Source organism: Haplochromis burtoni, unplaced genomic scaffold (assembly GCF_018398535.1).
Source record: "Haplochromis burtoni strain Fernald_Lab_line unplaced genomic scaffold, NCSU_Asbu1 Contig_312, whole genome shotgun sequence".
Classification (NCBI taxonomy): Eukaryota; Metazoa; Chordata; class Actinopteri; order Cichliformes; family Cichlidae; genus Haplochromis; species Haplochromis burtoni.
Window position 1 is genome coordinate 264,223 of NW_024582673.1, and position 21,472 is coordinate 285,694.

At 41.7% G+C, this 21,472-nt stretch overlaps 1 protein-coding gene across 1 annotated transcript; it reads right to left on the reverse strand.

Annotated features, from left to right (window-relative positions):
- Nucleotides 1-7,743: 7,743 nt before the first annotated feature.
- On the reverse strand, nucleotides 7,744-20,962 carry gng13b (guanine nucleotide binding protein (G protein), gamma 13b). The gene is made up of 3 exons (XM_005941796.3): nucleotides 20,462-20,962; nucleotides 10,610-10,736; nucleotides 7,744-8,812 (listed from the first exon to the last, which is right to left on the reverse strand). The coding sequence occupies exons 2-3, from the start codon at nucleotides 10,705-10,707 to the stop codon at nucleotides 8,707-8,709; spliced, it is 204 nt and encodes a 67-aa protein (XP_005941858.1). The 5' UTR covers nucleotides 10,708-10,736; nucleotides 20,462-20,962; the 3' UTR covers nucleotides 7,744-8,706.
- Between the last annotated feature and the right edge of the window lie 510 nt (nucleotides 20,963-21,472).

A 21,472-nucleotide genomic window follows, 5' to 3' on the forward strand; every position in this document is an offset into this window, starting at 1 on the left:
TTAATCTGTCATTGACGCCATGGGGGGGGGGGCCCCACTGCTTTATAAGTGTCCACAACATGTATTTTGGTGAGAAGACATATGCTGATGTTTTCTCCGGGCTGTTAATAAACTCAACGTTTGATTGCACCTTTCTGGGGCCTCCGTGGTTTGTGACACTGCTCTACATTGATCGATTTCGCGACAATACGCTTCGTATTCAACTTTTTTTTTTATCGTATTGTTTTTGTTCTATTTTTCCTAAATGACTGTCTGCATATTGTTTTACATGTTCAAAATAAATGAAACTATTGTGGTTATTGTGGTGTAATGGTTTGACGGATATTTTCTCAGCACACCTTTGGCCCCTTAGCACCAACCGAGCATCATTTAAACACCACAGCCTACCTGAGAATTGTTCCTGATTGTGTCCATCCCTTTGCGACTACAGCGTACCACCTTCTGATGGCTGCTTCCTGAGTTCATTGTAGTCAAATCACCTCTGCAGTCACCAGATCTTGATTCAATAGAGCACCTCAGGGATGTGGGAGATTGGTGAGATTAAGATCACAGACAAATCTGCAGCAGCTTTGTGATGCATCATGTCAACATAGGCCAGCATCTCTGAGGAATGTTTCCAGCACCTCGTTTAATCTGTACAACCAACAATGCAGGGAGCTCTGAAGTCAAACCTGGGCCCAACCCAATACTAGTCAGGTGCATCAAACAAATTGACCAGTGAGTGTATATTAAGAGTATATAAGCTGTATTCAGTGTATGTGCTTCCCCCCCCCTTTCATTGTTTTACCCTCTTTTCACCAGAAGAGGGTACCACTCATTTAGATGTGATGAGACCACTGGGCTAAAAGGCAAATAGAAATAATGTAAACGTGACACAAAAAGAACTTTAATCCACCTACTGGCATAAAACCAGCTGCTCACTTCATTTATAAGTGACATAAGTGGCATTTTACAGGCAACATTTAGACACAGCAGAAAAACATAGTCCAACTAAATTTAGATTGAATTTAGATAACTGCAGTGAAGAACCACCTTGATCATAATTTGAGTGAACAGACCAGCCAACTGCTTAGTTGTATTGTAGATACAGTAAATCCATTACTGTGCAAAAAGAAAAAAAAATAGAAGCTTTGTGACCTCAGTTAATAACAAGTTCTCTTGCATGTAAAATGCTCCCACATCAGCAGAAAGATGAGGCTGTGTTCACCTTCACAGCAGTGATTTGGTGTGATAGATGTGGGATGAGGTGCAGGGACGCCACAGAAGCAGAGTGGATCTTTCATTGGTACGCAGGGGGCTGACGGGCGCAGCTCTGCAGCCTGGAAACAGAAGGCGCAAGTGAATAGATGCCCACATGTAAGGACAGAGAGAGGGAGCTGCAAATAGAAAAGAGAGAGAAAGCCCAGGCCTGAATGCTGTAATGCAGCCATGAATAAGAGATGCTTTGAATGCAGCTTTGTTGATGCACACACACACATAAAACACACACTCAGCTCAGCGTTCCATTAGAGGAAACCCAGGCCATTAGTAGCTTTATCTTCTTTGTGTACAGCACCGACAAGACTCCCCTCTCCATCACACCCCCTCTGAGCACTCTCAAAAAACATACAAGAAAATAGAATAGGCATACAAGCTGTGACACGCATACACATGCAGCCAGCCCTCCTGTCTCTCTCTCTGATGCAGATGTTGTGGATGGCTCTGTTTTAGCAGTGACTTGCAAAGCAGCCTCTCAAGTCCAACGGGGAAGGGCTTGTTTTCAAAAGGCCGCCTCTCCTTTCATGCTGATGCGATGCTTCAAACGGCTGACAGTACGCACAAAATATCTCTGCCAGTCTCTCTGAATGTGCAATCACAGAATGTTTTTGTGTCACACCGGTTCAGCCTTCATTCACAAAAACTCTTGTCTCCTTCTGTGCACACAAACATGCCTGTGACAGCTGACAGCGTGCTTCCTCCCTCTCACACACGACACAGGCTTTGACATTTAAGTGTTTTACTGACTTGCAGTAACTGTCTTCTGTCTAACAGCGCTTTACCTTTTTCTGCTGTATCCCTTCAGAAGAAATTGATCCTGAATTTAGGGATACGTGCACGCTTTTGTCTTTTCTAAGATGTTACAGTTTTGACTCTTAAAAACAGAGAGAAGCATGTTGGAATGTGAGAATCTTATTGCAAAAGCTATCGTGATGCTAACAGGGGTAAAATGACCAGAATTAGCTGCATAGTTATTCACAGTAGAACTTGTCTTCAATAAATAGCCTTGGAACATATTTATATGTGAGTGGAGCTGCTTGCACTACATGAATCTTTAGTTCGTGGATTACAGAGAATTTCAGCATTTTTCAAGTCACTGTTGCTGTTGCTGTCATTCTGGTTGCTCTAAGTGCTCTCATGGTGTCACTTTTGGCAGCGAGAAGTTGCTGATTTCAACAAACATCCTCGAATGACTTAAGATAGTCCTGAACTAGTTGGGCATTAACTAGTTAGACTAGGTCTGCTAGATATAAAGAAGCAGTTTGCAGTGATGTGAACCAAGAATATTTTTTAAGTGGCCCTTGTCCAATGAACTCTTCACCCTCAGTAAAGCCATACAGGAAGCAATATTTTACAGTGATTGAAAACTGAAATATATAAAATTAAAGGTTTATTTACTTAAATAATGAATCATTAAGGGAAATGTGTTTTGGATAAACTGAATGTAAACCAATCAAGTCAATTTCATTTGACCAGATTCAATGAAATTAAAGATTTTACACTGTACTTAAGTAACAGAATTACATTGAAAATTACACTGGGGTATCTTTTATTTATTTATTTGTTAGTTTGGATGAATCCATTGTTTTGGTCCAGCCTGATGTATCTCAGCAAATGTTAAAGGATGCCAATAAAACGTGGTACAAAGCTGGCTTTTTTTCATCCACCACCATGAGGGTCTGCAACCGTCTTGCAGCCACAACAATGTCAACAATGTGTATTCCTTAACCAGTTGATGAGTGGTCTCCATAGGTTACTGGGACTTGCTATGAAATTAATAGCTAAAGCCTCTGCATGCAGAGAACGTCAGTGACCCCCTGATAAACTCAAGTTACAAGAAAAAAATGCTCATTCCTTGATCAGATGGTGGTTGCTGGAGGTTGATAGTAGTTGCTTGGAAAATTGGTGACAATGAGGTGCATGATGCTACACTACCTCCTTGCAATTACTGTGGTTGCTAAGGAACACACCAGCGTGTCTGCAAACACTCACCGTCTCCTCACTGAGAGGTAAAGAAGCTATGCAAAGACTCACGTTTCGAAATGTATCGGTCGCAGTGATACAAGTTTCACTTCAGCTTAATGAGCATAATAATTTACACTTTACACTGCTAGACTAACTCAAGTAACTAAAAAGTATACAGGACAGAATATTTTGAGGTGCACTCCTAGTGAGAAACAATAAGAAATGACACACACACGCACACACACACACACGCACACACACACACACACACTGACACCAAAGCCCAGACCCGGATGGTCTTTGAAATGCAAGTGTGCTTTTATTCACATACCTGGTTTGGTGAGGTCAAAGTCAGCCACTCAGGCCCACAGCGGTAAAAGAAAACAAAGGTCAACAGTGTCATTACATTTTTCAAAACAGATTATTTCAATACGATGCAGGTCTTGAAAAATGTATCACCAGCTTTGATTGGCAGACGATCAGGTGCGATAGTCTGAGCAGAAAAAACGAACAAAAATAAAACATGATGTGATTGTTGTAAAGTGGGTCTTAAACACAGCTGTAATGAGATTTTCACAGCCACACAGACAGCTCAGGCCTGCTTATCCGCTGCCACGAAGCAAGGCTGCATCACCAACGTAGTTACTGATGGTCGTGTGGTGTTTGCATCAGTCAGGGTTTCCACTCCCCTCTTTGAACTAAAACGCACATTTTTGTTAGGTTATTAAAGCAGTACATGCTGCACATGCTTCCATGAAGCAGACCAGAGTATTATCCTTCTCTCTGTGTGGACAGTCTGCCCGACTCTGCCCAGTCAGTCAAGAAAAAGAGAGCTGCTACTAAAAGGCCCTTTAGTCCATCTGCTTTCAAACCCGATGTAAACTGCACCTGATCCAGACCCAATTATGACAGTAAATGGAGGGGCGACCTTGGCATGGAGTAGCAAACTGCACAAAGAAAGGCCCCAGCTGGTCCTATAACTAAAGTAAGGTGTGACAAAGTGACAGAGGCGGGAGGGACTACCTGTAGACTGGCTAGTAATCACGTAATTATTCAGTGTGATAAAATGCTCGTTTTGGCCAATATCCCGTTGTTTTGCTTCTTTGGTGGCAGATCTGTATTACTATCATTTGTAGTCAGTGAGGAAGCTGAATTATGTAATCATTCAGTATTTGTGAAATGTATGAATATATCAAACAGCATATTTTATACTAGTACACTTTATATCCTTTGCTCCTGCATTGGTCTACCCACCCTTCCTGTGGACGATACCACCTACAGCAGTCATTGAACACCAGTCCTGGTGTGGATTCCTTTTACTCACATACAGAAACAGAAAACACACAGAAACCAGCCAGGACACCCAAGCTGTCTAAAAATCTTCTACTTTATTCGATAAGATAAATGTTTTTGTAAAACATTCAATAAAAAAATGATCTACAATTTATTGCTCGTTGTCATCTTCACACTAGGAATTTTGATCTGATGCATAATATCTTTTTTCCAAACCACTCTCACGAGGAATATGTTGCTAGATATTTAGACAAGGTTTTATGTTGTCATTATAGTAGTTATAACATACATACATATCCACGTTCAGAGTATATTAAAAAAAAACAAGTAAAGTTACAGTAGCTAGACAGAAAAAAACAGGCGAGGGACAGGCAGACTCAGGAGTCCTCTCATGTACTTGTTACTTTAGCCTGCAGTGGCTAGCATTTGTTGCTTTCCCAGAGTGAGTGTTAAACCTTTAGAGCAATTTCAGGGGGATCAGTAGGTATTAGATTTAATATTAGACTCTTTTATGTAGACGATCGTGTTTAACAGCTCTTTATGGGTAACACATGTGTTCAAATGGAGTTTTTAATGTCCGAAAAATAAAATACTGCTCATCCATCCAATCACGGAGCAGCATTTGGGGGAAACACAAAAAGAAGAGATTCATGAGGATGACCTGAGGCTCCGCTGTCCCGAGTCCTTTAGAGAATCCCACATCCTTGCCGCGCCTCCCCTCATACACATTCTCACTAAGCAGTGTATGTGTGTATTTTGTTGATCTGCTCCTCCTCAGGCCTGCCTGCATGTGTGTGTCTGTGTGTGTCTGTGTGATGCAGCTGTGCGTGTGTGCTTTACAGTACACATGGGAGCCTAAAGTCCAAATTTCTTTTGTAAAACATGGACGCACAAACACACAGTTACAGTCGCATGCACGCGCAACCGCCGCCTGTTCTGCAGTCGGCGGCGATGTCTGGACATCATGCCAACATATTTACATTCTCGTTTTAAGGAAACTGTGTACAAGGCAGTAGTAGATGGTGATCCGGCAAGGTGAAGAAGTCGTTTTTGGTTGTTTTTGTGATATATTTTGTTTTAATCTTGGAGGGTGGGATTGAGGAAGAGGGAGCGGAGACGCAGGAAACAAAAAAAAAAAGAAACGTGAAGAAGAAGAAATCTTGTCAATAAATAAATAAATAAGTTAATAAGTTAAACTGGTCTGTCTGTACATGTGTCAAGAGAGACAATATGTGCATATATGTTTCTGTGTTGGTTGTCATGTCTGTATTTGTGTGTGCTTATATTGTGTAGCCTTTAGGGGCTGTAGCTACGGAGGAGAAGGAACTCAAACCCCTCCAGAGACCCAGAGTTCTGCTCTGACAGCACAAACAGAGCTGCTATGACACTCAACAACAACACTGTGTGCAGGACTAGATGGGATAACCATGCTTTATGAGCTATTTTAAAACTACATATGAAAACCTGCAGGAGTCACACTGAGCGGAGAGCTGTGAAAGCTTCTTGGGTCCATGCAAGTTGTTTATCGTACGTAAAGGCTGGAGTTTCAGTCACTGGCTGTAAATTTAGTCTGTGGGAGATATTTTGTGAATGTTTCATGTGTTATGTTACGTTATGCATTAAGGTGGTCCAGCAGAGTGCTGAGAAGGGAGCCCGTCCGCCGACTTTCGAAGCTCGCAAGTACACCAGTTTCACACTTCTCCCTGATTTTTTCTTTCTTTCCATTCTTCTGTTACTTTTGTCACTTTTCTAGCGTGAGAGCTTAACAAAGCTGAACACTGTGAGTGCCTTAGAGAAAAGACTGTCAGGAAGTGTGCACCATTATACAGATTTCACCCTGCATTCGAGTGTGGCAGTTCTGAACCTCTACAGACATTCTGCACAGAGTCACAGAGACCATGCAAAGGCTTGTTTCCACATTTAAATCATTTAAATGAGTCTGTTTTGTGTGTAAAAGTCTCATCTGTAACTGTTTGTTAATTACACTTGTAGATATAAAATTAGCTTTTTAATGACTTTTGTGCCCCGTGAGAACCTATAAAGACTTGCAGTTTATAGTAGGACAAGATATCGGTCATGGCCTGCTCCGCAATTGTGTAATGGACTACAACTGCCCCCAAGCTAAAGCTTTGAATATGGAGAAAAATACAAAGAAAGATACACTAAACCATACCAGCTGCCCACACAGGCAGCATAACAGAATGCTCTCTACCTGTGATATATACTTTGCAGCCCAAAGCACATTTTTACATCTTTTTTCCTGTTTTATTTAAACACGTAACTACTGTAAGCTCTGTAAGCTACACCAACCGTGCAGACGAATGCAAACGTGCTGCTGAAGCTACTCCTCCTATAGTCATTCATGCATCGTTGATGGATTGGATAGCTATTAGACACTGAAAAAGCTAAATGAACATGCACTTCAGATGAAATGAAATGTGTCTGTGCAGACTACTTTGGAAAGTAGTGCGTGGACATGTTTCATCTGTATCTTTGTGTTAGCACATTGGTCAATTTGCTCTGCCATTTTCAGTTATCCGGTCTTTAAGTGATGAGGTGATGAATCCTGCCCAAACTACCCTGCGTTTAATAAGGCTTTTGTGTTTTTAACATGTTTCAATGCTTTGTGTCTTGTTGTTTTTAATCTCAAAAAGCTCCTACAAACAGGCAGTGATCACTGTCGGCCTCTGTCGGTTTTTATTACCGCTATTCACTTTAAAGCTCAGTTTTTAAAACCTTATGATGTAACTACAGCCCAGCCCGTGCAGCAGTAAATTAATGACTAACCTCGTATTGTGGATGGATTATCTCAGTTGTTCTCCTGAAGTTTGGTCCGTGTACAGCATCCTGCCATGCGATTGCATTTGTCCCTAACCATCGGGAACCCTCACGTTAACTTTTATTGAGTGGAAAAAAGTTAGCGTTCATCCTCCAGCATTACTGCTTATATTATGCTAATGTAGCTGTGTCGCTAGCGATCACGTAGCACATACTTCAGTAACCCTACAAACGTCACTGCTGTTTGGTTTCCTGTCTTCATTTATGTTGGAAGTGACAGCAGAGCTGTACGTTTCAATTTGTTTAAGAAATCCCTCGCTCAGAACATGGTATATTATATTTAGATGGAAGCTAGCGAGCTAACGCCCTGCTAACTTCTAACTCCATTAAATTTCATGAATTCTATTTTCATGGATGCCTGGTTGTTAAACTTAATTGTTACACCTGGTGGATCACCCACACTGATCATTTTATTACAGATGAAAGAATTTATACAGTTTTTAACTCTCAGTGATTGTTTGACTTTGAGACCTGCAGCGGAGTTTGGGCCCAGACCCAGCTAATGACGTCATACTTAAAGACGGGATAAACAGGTACAGGATCGTCACTGTCACCCTGCACTGCACTGGAGCAGAGCTGGAAGCGATTTACATGTAGCTTAGGAAAAGGAAGCTGCGCAACTATTGCTAATGGCGATGCTAATGGTCATGCTAATGGTGAATCTAGCTAAATGTGATGCTAATGGTGATCTGACTAATGGAGACGCGGTACATATTAATATATTAGCTTGTATTTGGTTGAAAGGGCGTCAAAAGATGGCTCTCAAAAGAAAAGGAGATGTGTTTACTTACAAATCACTATCTTATCAGTTCTTAGTTCATTTTTTTTCATCAAAGACTTTATTAATTCGGTTTAAAGGGGTCTGACTCGCTATATTGTAATGGTGGTCATTTCCAGTATGGAACAAAATTCCCCCAGCAGATCTACAGTCAGTCTGGCAGTGAGAACGTGACTCCATTACACATCTTTAACGCATTTAGGAAATTTAGGAAGAAAAAAAAACTGCAAAGGGAATAAGCTTGTGACTGGCAGCTGCATAAATAAAAGTTGTCGTATATTCATATAAAGACACGTAGTACAAGTATCGATCACTTCTGTCATATCATAAAAACGATGCATTGCCGTGGCAGGATTAAACTTGCAGTGTTAAGTGTGTGAATGCGCGTCTCTGTCAGTGTGTATTTCTGTGCCCTTGGGGTGTGGTTTTGGGGAAAGGGTTAGGTTTGCCAGCTGTTGTACATTCACGGTGAGAGGTTAGGTGGCGCTGTCCTGCCGGTGCATTCACAGGATCAGCTTCAGGGGTCATCTGTAGGGCGTGTGTGTTGAAATTCAAGGGTCATTAAATGGTTAAATCTAAAGAAGGATGCATTTTCCTTTCTCCACCCAGGGGTTGTTCTTCATCAGCTCCGGGTTCAGGAAGGGATCCTCTGGGACACCATCCTCTATCCATTTTACCAAGCTGTGTGGAGAGAAAAATAGAAAGAGCGGCATTTTTTAAATTCCTGTGGTATAGGCTTACCACAATCTGTCCTCTATCCGCTTTCCCATATAAGGCAAAAGGACAAGGACAAACTGAGCGACCATAAGTAACTAATTATATTCAATTTTGCAACTTTTGTTTGTGTACTTTAGTTCTAACGTACAACTCTGTTTCTTATTAAGAGCAGACGTTTATGATTTTGAATTTGAAGCCAGCAGAAAATAAAAAATAAAATTAAAAAAGCATTTTTTCTACTGCCTTGCATGACCTCTTCTTTAGTGTCTGCAGTAGTTTGAAACACAAAATGTTGTCCCATTCATGCTTAGCTGAACAGTTTGGACCATGCTTTTGAAATAAGTGCGGAGGGAGGTCTTGCATTGTCTTAGTGAAATAGGCCTGACACTGTGTGGATGGCAGCATGTGTTGCTCCTAAACTTTAAATCCCATAATGTCACAGATGTCGGCATCAAATTCAAAATGAACACGTTAAACAAAAGCAGGTTCTCAGTTTCATTCTCTTTTTGAATGTACATTTTATAACATATATATATAACTGTTTATTCTTTTGCATCCTGTGAACAACAACATTAAGGCAATTACACACCAAGAGCACTGAGAAAAAGTGACAGTAAATTCTAGCAGTGTGCATTCTGGGCTACAAGCGGTCTGATTGGTCAGATCTGTTGATCTGGATTTGAAAAATCATTTTTGATTTTACATGTCTGGTGTGAAAAGGCCCAGTGCTGATGAAATGCTTCCTTGGGTGTTTAATCTGATGGGACTGCAGAGAGAGGGCGAGACAGATAAACTTAACAGCGGCCGCTGCTTTGGTTCATTCTGAGATTAATGCTGTGACAACAAGCTTCAAGATACTGCTGATCAGCAAAGTCATATGACTACTTTATTATGGTGGTGAAATGACTAATATTGTATTTCCCAAATGTTCCTTGCATTTTGATGGCAGTTTTTATATTTCTACTTGTGTATCAAACAATCCTAGCTCTATATATGATACTCTAAAAATGAAGGAACGATCAACACAATATAATACCAAATCAGTTCGATTTAACCTTCTCTGGTACAACTGAAAACGACAACGGGTGCACTGGAGAGGCAACAACAACAAGATGACCCTCAAAAAGGGAATGATTTCGCAGGTCCTGACTGAATTTGCTCCAGTTTTCCTTTTTGCATTTTCCAGAGAAAACCAGAGCGTGCTCACACTTAACACGTAGAAGACGTAGAAGAGTCTGGAGACACCACCTGAGAACCTCTAGGATATTGTGTAGTGGTGCTGCCAAACAGTACCAAAGCCGATCTATAGCAGCTCACAGACTCCCTAAGACGCCATCATGCTCATCTGGAGCATGCCCAGATGTTACTGACAGTGCATACAGGCATGCGGGGGAGCATACACAGTGCTGAGCCACATTATGGAAGCAAGTACATGGCTTGACTTCTGACTGAGCCCCATTTGCTGATGAGGGAACTTGAACTTGGTCTCAAAACTATACGCAAACTAGTACTAATTTAAAATAATGCACTGAATTAATGAGTAAGACGACACAACCAGAGATAGTAACAGCTAGTACGGCTCTATTTTCTCTCCCCAGCCTCTTCCTGTAAATGCAGTTACCAGTGTGTTCGGCATATTTAGCTAAAACAAATATCTTCCCTTTTCAATCTGAGAGGCTCAGAGCGATTTATCTTTTTTTGTGCACAGTTGATTTCAGGGTCGTGAACTCTGCGCAGCACAGCAGTGGAGTAACTACTCACTCAGTCACTGTTTTGGAGGACTTCTCTCTTTTGAAGGCCAGCTGGTACTTGAGGCTCTCCACCTCCTTCTTCATCTGGGGCAGGTCCATCTCATCCATGGCTGCAGCTTGTTGTAGGGCTTTTCTGCCTGTACAAAGTGGGAGGAGGCCACAGTTATATTTATATAGAGCGCTGTCAAATAGCAGGCAGACACGCTCAATACATCTGTGCCCTGCAGCAAGAACACCACAAAGTGCATCTGATTTATGACTGCTGCTTAGTGATTCCACCTACAGGAGGGAGAATAGAGGCTGGTATGTTCATAGAGTACAACCGAGCTGCCAAAAATTTGACAGACTCTCTTAACTCTACAGGATACATTCGTTTGATTTCTTTTGTGTTTTTTGGGCTCCATGTTTCCACTTCCATGGCTTTAATGGATACTTTGGTAATTTCATACTAAGGTCACAAACTTTTGCGTCTGTACTCAAAAGGAGGAAAAGGACAGCATGTATTTGTGCTCAATCTAATCTTTCTCCTGTGCTATTGTGTGTACATGTTCAGTGCTGTCCCAACACACCCACAGACACACCACAGACACATGATATTGCACCATATTTACCACAATCAAATGTGTGAAATTGGGTTAGCAAGCGAGCAGAGTCTATACTACAAACAGCTAACATAACTATTTGAAATTGGGTAAGTTGTACAAGTTGTTAGCTCTAACATTTGAAGAAATTATGGAAAAGCTAACAATAATGTACAAATTGTACACAAAGTAACTTTAAAATGGTGGGTAAGCTGATAAAATAGTAACTAAATGTAATTGATATATAGTTTTAATAGGTAATACCAATGAATAAACATTTCTAGTTAAACCTAAAGAATAACTGGTTACATTTGAAAATCCAGAAACCTAAAAATGTTAAAGTTAGCTAAAAGTTAGCTAAAAGTTAAAGCTAAAGTTAGTTCTGTGGTTTCAACGCAAACTTGAAACAGCAGCCTAAGAAATAACAGCTCAATTTTATATTACGGGTCCATATAAGCAAACATTTACAGAAAATGTTTCAGCAGTATTTATATAGGTGATATTGATGAACCACCAAACAAGGATGTTGAGGTAACATGCTTGGAAAACAATATTTCCTGTTTATTAATTGATTGATTTTTTTTCTCTGTTTTCCCCCAGCAGCCACCCTCAAGGATTTGGTGAGTATTGAAAGAAATCTGTAAGCACCTAATACCAAAGCTTATCATCCATATCCACAGCCATAGTCATGTATGAGACATCTAAAGTACTGAAAGGCATAACTGAATTTTACGGCTCCTGATAGCTGTTGTCATCATGTTTGGGAACTGTCCTGCTCTTTTCATCCGCACAGGTTTCAAGCATCAGCGCAGCTATCAGTCAGATCGATCTTCTTCCCAAAGATCTTGAAATAAGTTCCTAAAACTATATGCAATTAGAAAGTCTGATCCGTCCATCCGACATAATGGGATCAGCACTTCTTTTACACAACCTGTAGAGACTAATGCATCAGTAATATGCACTGCAGGTCATATCCATTTCATCCATGGAAGTAAGAAATGCAATTAGCTAAAGTCAGAATCACTCCTATGGAGACAAAAAACATCAGCGTATTTTATCGTGAGATAAGAGATAGCTGCAATTACAGGTCATGCCTTTTTGCCCCCTGCTGGCCATTGGAAAGAATGCAAATTTAAGCCACTTCTTACTGGCTTTACTTTTCAATCTCGGAAGCTAATCTTTTATGTACAATACTCTTACAGGTTACTTTTTCTGCAATAATCTTGTAATAGAATGAGTTATTTTTATTGGTAATGTTGCTCCTTTATTGTAGGGTCTTTACCTTATAATATAAAACACTTTGAGGTCATTGTTGTGATTTGTTCCTATATAAATAAAACTGAACTGAATTGAATCATTAATCCTGCTGATCTGTTCCCATTAAAGAGTATATTCAGGTCCTGACATAACCCACTGAGGCACTCCTTACAAACAATGTATACATATATCTGTACCTGTACAGATCATCTGATTTACAATTAATAAACAATGCGGCATTAATATCAGTTACAGGATCTCTCAGCGGCCAACTCTGCGCAAAAGTGGAGTATTTTTTCTCTTCCGCAGCGTCTTTTTTGGTCCGTTCCTCCCTCCTGCTCTCTCTTGCTCCCCTCCCACGCTTTGTGTCCACTCCACTCTCTCAGTAATACGCAGCCCCTCTCGTACGTGTGCTTGTGCTTATGTACCCCCGTGTGTGCTTTTATGAGTCATGTGAGGATTCGGGTGAGATGAGTGCTTGTCTAGTCTGCACTCAGAATTGATCTTGTTGAGATCCTTCAGAATAGAAACAGCTATGGTATTTTTAAAGGGGCACTGAATAATGGTTGATACTACGCAGTTGTCCTTTATGACAGTTTAGTGAGTGAGGGCTTATATTCAGGCAGGAAACAGCGCCCCGAATCTGACAACTACTTCATGGTCTGGATCCAAAAGAAGCATCCAGTCAGTTGTCCAGCAAAGCCTGTCGTTTGCTATATGCTATATGCACAACTATCTTTTGAGAGACAGTTATGAACTTAAAATATAAAGACGTCATTGGTTTCTCCTCTTGTGCATAGCTTATTGCGCTCCTCTAGCAGAGGTCTGCTGCAGTCCATAGTTTGCAGGGAAGTTCCCAGCTTCCCTGCAAACTACTCACCAAACTGCAGCGAAACTTGAGGAAGACCAACAAGTCAGCATCTTTCATACTAACTACAGGGAACCACATCTCCTGGCGACCAACCCAATCACAAGGAAGTTTTTGGTGCAGCACGATTTTGTGACCAATTTCACCCGGCAACAGCTGGCAGCCTCCAGCATCCACTCACCAGCTGGCCAGGGAATGTACATTTTCCCAGCAACCTTAAGTATCATCCCGTTCCATTTGATCCTCTGACTTTGTATGAAAAGAACACAGCACTTGTGTGTTTGCTTCATTTTTCACACCAGAGAGCTGCGTTCTTCTTTTATACCACCGATGGCTGCTGCTAGGCTAGCTTGAAATGTATCGCTCTGACATGTATTTCCCTAAATGAAAAATTATTCCTAACAGTAGTTAAACCCTGGAGTGAGATATGCACCATCTTGACATTTTGGCGCATTACAGTAAATGTACTAGTACAAGAGGCGATTGATACTATCAGGACAGTAATATTGAGCAACACAAAGCCGTAACTGGTTTTTAATGATTTTTCCCCTCTGAAAACTGATATTTAGGACTCTGGAACAGAATGAATCAATCATCACTCCGAACATGTGAAAGCCTCAGGCGTCGATGTAAAACACCGGCTGACATGTTTATTTATTTTTATCTTTAGCACGTCATTGCTATTTGAGAGGAATGACGGGTAAAAAGGTTGTGGTTTTAAAAAAGAGGCAAGATTGAGAGACGAGGAGAGATGCGCAATCGGTGAGTCGGTGAGGTGCACACGCGTGTGAGTATGAGGAAAACACCAGGTGCAATATTACACGACAATGTGTGTGTGTGTCTTACCAATATTAGGCACACAGGACTAGAGCGGTGGCTAGTTCCCGGCTGAGATCAGGTTTCAGCAGCATCCTCTAGAGACAACACTGGGATTGGATGCTTTCCTCCATCTAACTCTATCACTCACCATCTCCTTCATCCCTGTTTTCACTCTCTACCTGTTCTTCTTTTTCACATTTATTTGTCTGCTCCATCCTTCTCTCTCCACTCCTCTCAGCCTCCTTCTCTTATTTCTTCTCTGGCAGCGTCTCTGTTTGACTCCTTTCTTTTTTATTTATTTGTTTTATTTTTGCACCGCTTATTGATCGCCTCCCTGGTTTTTTGCTTTCACTTATTCTCTTCCCCGATCTATGTTACTCCCGTCCTGGGAAGGCAGGTGTAGATTCCCTTTACTGCACAAGTCTTAAAATGAAAATGGAATATTTGCCTTTGTTTGAACAAAATACCAGCGAGTGATGATGCCCGGTGGAAATGTTAACCCGTGATGTCGCTCATCACAAAGTGTTTGAGTCTTAGCTTGGAATTAAATATAACATTTAGGTGGCTACAGTAGCAACGTCACTGTACAAGCTGTATCAAATATTTCGCTGGAAACGTCAAACATCAACAAGCGGAACAATATTCCCGACACGAAGAGAGTGAGTGGAGTTTGGAAAGCGTGGAGAACACAGACATCTGTCACTACAAGTCATTTCCTCCATCCTCCCACCACCACCACCACCGCTGCTGCTGATGTGGATTTACTGCCTGCAGGTAATGCTGAGAAAGAAGGGGGGCTGCTGTTTCAAACTGTTACGTTTACAAGAATCTGCCAAATTTCGAGATGCATGGCACAGTCAGCGTGCAGTTTCACTAACGAGACAGATTTCAAGCCATTAAACGAGTCCAGCAATTTCATCAGGATACTGTAAAAGGTGCATAAAGCACCAGAAGTTTAAAGGTCAAGTTCAATGACTGCAGTTAGCAGAGGTGAGACCTCGCAGACAGCTACAGCTCCCTGTGTTGGCGCATCTGTCAAAGCAACCATGCCCTCAACTGTAAACGCCATAGCTGTCATGAAGGGAGAAACTATCCATAGATCCCAAAACACGTTTTTAAAGCTGTAAACGTGCTTTTTAGTGCTTTATTGTCACTTTTACATGGAGTCTGTGGGGACTGACTCGTCAACAGAGTCAGCCTCAAGTGGCCGTTAGAGGAACTGCAGCGTTTGGCACTTCCACGTTGGCTTGATCTTTCAGCTCTGCAGTCTGCTAGAGCGACGACTCAGTCATAATTATTTATGTTTATGTTTTATCCGCTACTTTTGTTGCTGTAATTATATTACTGAAGCTGATCGCAAAGGAAAGCAATGGAAAAGCTCATCAGTGAATATTTACATTACATTTGGTATTGTCATTTTGCAGTTTAAAAAAAAAGCGTATGATTTTTAAAAAACGTTTATTTTCTTCAGAGTATTTTGGTTGCTACAAATAAGTAGATTAAAAATGCGATTGTGTATAAGGGCTAATTTGGATGCTAATTCCCAACTTATCCTCGGAAAGTCATGCACTGACCCCCCTCCCAACTACAGCCTTTTTTTCTGGGAACAACAAGAATGCCAAAAACTGAATTATACAATTATACTACCAGAAGTAATCTGAAAAATTCGTCTATCACAAACAGTCATTGAATGAACCCAAGAATTAAACGTCGTCTTCATGCCAGCTATTCCTTTCTATCATACACCTTTGTCTCTCTCCATCTCCAATTACTTTGAATGGGACTGGATGAATAGCCAACTGTGTAAATATGTCTGTGTTTATCTGGTAAAGCTCTGCTTTAGACAGCCTTTAAACTCCACACAGAGTAAATAATGGAAAGACTCCACCATTATACTGCCATGTGGTTTCCTGATATCTTACTCTGTGGGCTTTGAATCAGAAAAGATCAAGAACTCTGCTGCGTTCTCGCTCCCGTCCTTTCGCTGCTCTCTGATATCTGTTTCTGACTGTCTCAGGCAGTTCATCTGTCGCTTCTCACAGCAGTCGTCTCCGTTTTTTTGTTCTCCGGCCAATTATGGCAGTTGTGGAAAAAAAACTATCAATTATATCCCATTTACTCTAAACCAGCAGTCACGTGTAATGGTGCTTGTGATGTATATTAAAACATCAATAAATCAGAGTCAAATTTATTGCGATCCCTTGCTAATGTTACTCTAAACTAATCTCATAAGCCCTGCATTGTTTACTATCACAGGGAAGACCCCGGCTTCCTCGTAGCTTCTATCACCACACTTACGAGGATGAGCATGTCGGAAGTCTTTCCCCCTCCATCACAGCACCATCGACTAGCTTCACGTTCACACAGGATATCGTAAGGGTGTGTACTGGATGTACAGCGCTCTTTTTGTCACAGAACCAAACAGGCACTCCACAGCCAAAGCTCACAGCACTGTTGATATTGTCAGTTAGTTGACAAAGTCTGATGTGCGTGTTTTTGTTTTTTTTAGCTCATCCTGTAGTTCTGCTGGGTTCATCGAGCCGTGACAGCCTGCATGAACCAGGCAACATGCAGTAAAGCATGAAGCGGTCAGGATGAGAGTCGGAACAGTTCACCTTCACGTTTGGAGCAAGTTACTGTACCAACCAAGGGCAGTAGAGTGTCATGGGGACACTCACAGTTTTCTCAGATATTACAAGCTACCTGAAAATGATGGAAACGACCTTGTTGTAATCAAGCAAAGTGGGAATGTGAGAAAATTCCCTCTGGAGTCGAGCATGTTAAAATACTTGCTCAGCACTTAACTTGGCTATACATCTTAGCATTGTTAGAGTCGAGACAGCGTGCTGCTTTTTATGAATGTGGAATGATCCTGAGTGTAGGTGGATCATTTGCACAAGCATCGTGTAAGAAAGCTGCACACTTCCCAGGAGGGGAATGTAGGCAATGTAGTTGTTGGAAACACAGCTTTGTTACCTTGAAATGAAGTCAGATAAGTAAAATAAAACTACCAGGACCATAAGGCGCATTAAGCGAATCAAAACAGTCAGATTAGTCAAATTTTACTCAACTCATTCTTCTTGCTTCCTCCACCTCTGTACCATTGATTCATTAATGTTGAATTCTCTGCAGCTGCTCTATGTTGTTGCAGTATGTTGCAGTAACCTGGTATTGTGGATGGATTATCTCAGTTGTTCTCCTGACTGAAGTTTGGTCCGTTTACAGCATCCTGCCATGCGATTGCATTTGTCTCTAACCATGAGGAACCTTCACGTTAACTTTTATAAGTGGAAAAGTGTTAGTGTTCGTCCTCCAGCTTCACTGTTTATGTTATGCTAACATAGCTGTGTCGCTAGCGATCACGTAGCACATCATTATATACCAGCTAGCCCAACTTCAGTAACCCTACAAACGTCACTGCTGTTTAGTTTCCTGTCTTCATTTATGTTGGAAGTGATAGCAGAGCTGTACGTTTGAATTTTTCAGAAATCTCTCAGTCAGAACATGCTATATCATGCTTAGGTAACTAGTGAAACTAGCGAGCTAACTTCCTGTTAACTTCTAACTCCGTTAAATTTAATAACTTCTGTTTTCATGGATGTTGAACTTAATTGTTACACCTGGTAAAGCAGCAACGCTGATCATTTTATTACAGATGAAAGAATTTGGACAGTTTTTAACTCTCAGTGTGCTGCAGTTTTGGACCCAGATTACTCCACGAGGCTCCTGACTACGGTAGCTGTAATGCTCAGACAATCCATCAAGCGGTGCGGCTTCGTAGCTTACCAAACTAAAATATTTTTGACAGATTTTTGAGCCAGTAAGCACAACCAGAATTCATACATAAGGCGCACCAGATTATAAGGCGCACTGTCAATTTTTCAGAAAATCAAAGGATTTCAAGTGCGCCTTATAGTGCGGAAAATACGGTAGTTGGATGCGGTGGTCATTTTGTAGCTCAGGCGGTGTAAACTTTCTTTGTCGGTTTTAATAGATTTTGTTCATTTTACATCTCTTTAAAAGAATTCTGCCTCTTGGTGCTCGAAACATGAAAAATACTTTTCCAAAACATGGCGTTCACATTCACTGTTACCCTCAAAAACATGTTTGACCTGGATGCAGCTCTGAAATATGACTTAGAAAAGAGAAACTAGGGTTACCCCTAACAGGTTTCCCAGGGGGGAAAGAGTTGACCGGCTTTTAGAGATGATGGCTTTGCTCTTACCACACAGGTAGTTCAGAGCAGTAATATATGGTGTTTGGTCAAGGTGTGGCTGTCTTTGCAGAGCTCACTGCAGTGTATACAGAGCTGTAAGTTTAAACTGGGACACTTTGCCATGAATGGAGGTCATCTTTTTCTTAAGAGTCTGCTCAAGTTTTATAAAAGATGAAGAACAAGTTAATTACATGTTCTTTATAAAAAAAAATCAACTATTTTTATGAACTGAATCTGTTTTCAGTATTTTGATAACTCACAGTGCCTCAAAAATGTAACATTTAGTCAGACTCTGGGTCTGCATCAAAAAGGCTGTCACATATCTGTGTATGCCTGAAGCTTTTAAAAAGATATATTTGGGCTTGTGTGTGTGAAGGTTAAAGTGGGGTGGTTGTTTTAAGAGAGGGTATATAGGTCACGTAGCGATTTGGGTCAAAAGCATCCAGAGATTAACCTTTACCCCCCGTCTCCTCTGCTATCTCGCCCCTCACATATACTATAGATATGTGTGTGTGTGTGATGGAGAGAGTGGAGCAGGTCTATTGTGAGGTACTGCTGTTGAATGCTTAACTCGTGGTCTTTCTGACTGCTATGATTATAGCTCAAGGTTAAATTAGAAAGCCAAGGATAAAAGTGTGAAAGTGTAAGAGTTGGTGGAAGGTAAGGCCAAAGCAAAAATAAATAAATTGTGACAGATAAGGATAAGTAAGAGGCAGAGAGGCTGATGATGGAAACAGAATGAGAGCCTCCTCTTGCCTCTATAGCTACTGCATTGTAAATAGAAGCTAAAAATAGAAAGGAACAGGCAGAGCTCTTCTGACCAGCTGAGAGTGGCGAGTAAGAAAGAAAGAAGAGGCTCCTTGTAGTTAAACTGAGGATGAGATGCTGCTGAGGATAATAAATGCCAGCTTCTGACAGATGATGTTTGAGCTTTTACAACCAGCTAATCTCTTCAGCAGCACTTCAGTGAGCTCTGAAGTGGCTGGGATCAGTCCAGATGTTATCACACTAGTGGGGCCCTGTCTGCATGAGGGAAACATCCAATCAATGGAACCTGATCAATGCAGGCATGAACTAGATTGGATGGAATTAATGTTTGCATGCATGTTTTTGTTTGGGTGTATGCGTGTTCCCCACAGGGCCACGCATACACTAGGGGTGGCGGTGCCTGCCCCAGAACACAAGACAACGGCAAAGAGATGCAAAGCTTACACCTATACACCAAAGACGACAGGAGTGAGAGCACCAACAGCTATAAGTAGAGATAAAACGTGCAGAAAGAGATAGAACGCAATCGCAAAGAGATTGAAAACAACACACATGTAAAATCTATAGTAAATTTGTTTTAAGACGATCTCTTTGTGATAGAAATTGAAAACTGCAAAAATCCGCTGCAAAGAAATGAACCACAGAGAGCCACAAACAGCTGTGAGTAGAGAAAACCATGGCAAAGAGAGGTGAATGAGATGCAAACGTACCACAGACACACACATTACATACCACAATGAAGAGGCTTGGTATTAATGAACTACAAAGCACTCAGCCATAAAACGGAAAATAAAAATAAAAAATAAAAAGGAGAGATGATCTTCTCAGTCTGGGGGTTGTGCAGCTTTTATATCTTGATCCAGGGGTCCACGTTCTCATAACCAGACGGTTTTAGGTAATTTTAAGTTTACTATCCTTTTATTACCAAAGAAAAAGTGTAAAAATTAAAATCTTCACAACTCTTCACTCCCTCCCTAAAAACGTTGTCCGGAGCACCATCTATCCCCAGAACAGGGTCAAAAGAGGCCAGGGAGAGAAAAGGGAGGAGGAGGAGGAAGAGAAAGTGCAGAGGACAAATATAAGTTTTATGTAACATTCGTGGGTTCTGTATAGCCTGCGTGGTTGCAGTTTGTGAAGTACGCACGGAAAAAACCCAGCCTATGACACAGATGCATAAGGAGTGTACTTATCGTCTTGCCTAGATTAAAATAAAATCCACAGTTTCATTTAGGGGTCAGTTTGACCTCCATGCTTTATGCGAATAGGCGAGCCTGTAATATTAATAAAGGCCCCGCTATGTTGGCAGAGCAGCCACAGAAGATAGTGTACGGTGGCATAATGTGGCTCTCCTACCTCACTGATGCGCTGGCGGAGGCTGTTGCTCTTTCCAAGTCTGACCGGTGCAGTTAAACTGGAGGAGAGGGCGAGAAGACAGCTGGCCTGACTCACGGAGACTGATTTCCCCCCTCTGCTAGAAAACAAATAGCGCACTTAATGTCCGTAGACTTAGTTTATCTCGGAGAGGCGGTGTGCACTCTCGGTATCCGCTGGAAAAGATCAGGGATAAAATCCGCAGTCTCCAGAGTAAAAGACGCGATGACGACCAGTCTGAAGCTGTCTGGAGCGCTGGAGGAGTCTCGCTGTTCGCCGGTAGTCCGGTTTGTTGCTGCAGCTGCTGAACCTGCACGAGAATGAGGCGGGGAAACGACAAGTTAACGATCTGGTCCCGTGCGCGCTCCGTCGTTCGCTGCCCGCTTCTCTGCTGGGATCCTCCTATATGAGCGCCAGTGCGCGCGCGCGTGAGTGTAGGAGCGAGAGGAAGAGTGTGTTCCCCCAGGATGCGTACGGAGAGTTGATAAGGCGAGGAAGGGGTGGGGGTGTATAAGCGCAGGTACAGCACAAGGGAAGACTTCTGTGTGTGTGCGTGCGCCCGTGTGCGCGCGCGCGGACTCTTTTTGCCCCTATTGCCAGATCCTGGATTTCTGCCCTAATATGGCCACTTATAGCTTCAGAGCAGGAGAAAGATTTAGGTTTCCAGTCAAGAAAAAAGAAACACGTTTGCTTTATGTCACTTTTAAACCCTCTAAGACAACAGAAGAATCTGTTTGATCACACGGTTTGCATCAGCAACTAAAGGAGAGATTCGTTATTTTACTGCCAACCAGTCTGTATAACTCTTGAGTTACACCTTTGATTTAACCTTTAATGGCTCTCATCTGCACGTGACAGAAGACACACTGAGTTTAGATTTATTACCAAAGATGGATGTGGCTTACTGGTCCTTCTATCGGCCAGAACTCTGGTTGAAGAAAGAAGTTTTGTACAGCGATGCAGTATGGTCATGCAAGGGTTGACTACTAGCTG

What these genes read in the sequence shown, in the direction of transcription:
- gng13b (XM_005941796.3), bottom strand. Translation starts at nt 10,707, where the DNA reads ATGGATGAGATGGACCTGCCCCAGATGAAGAAGGAGGTGGAGAGCCTC. An exon ending in TCCTCCAAAACAGTGACTGA is followed by an intron (nt 8,813 to 10,609) that starts GTGAGTAGTTAC and finishes CTCTCCACACAG; the next exon opens with CTTGGTAAAATGGATAGAGG.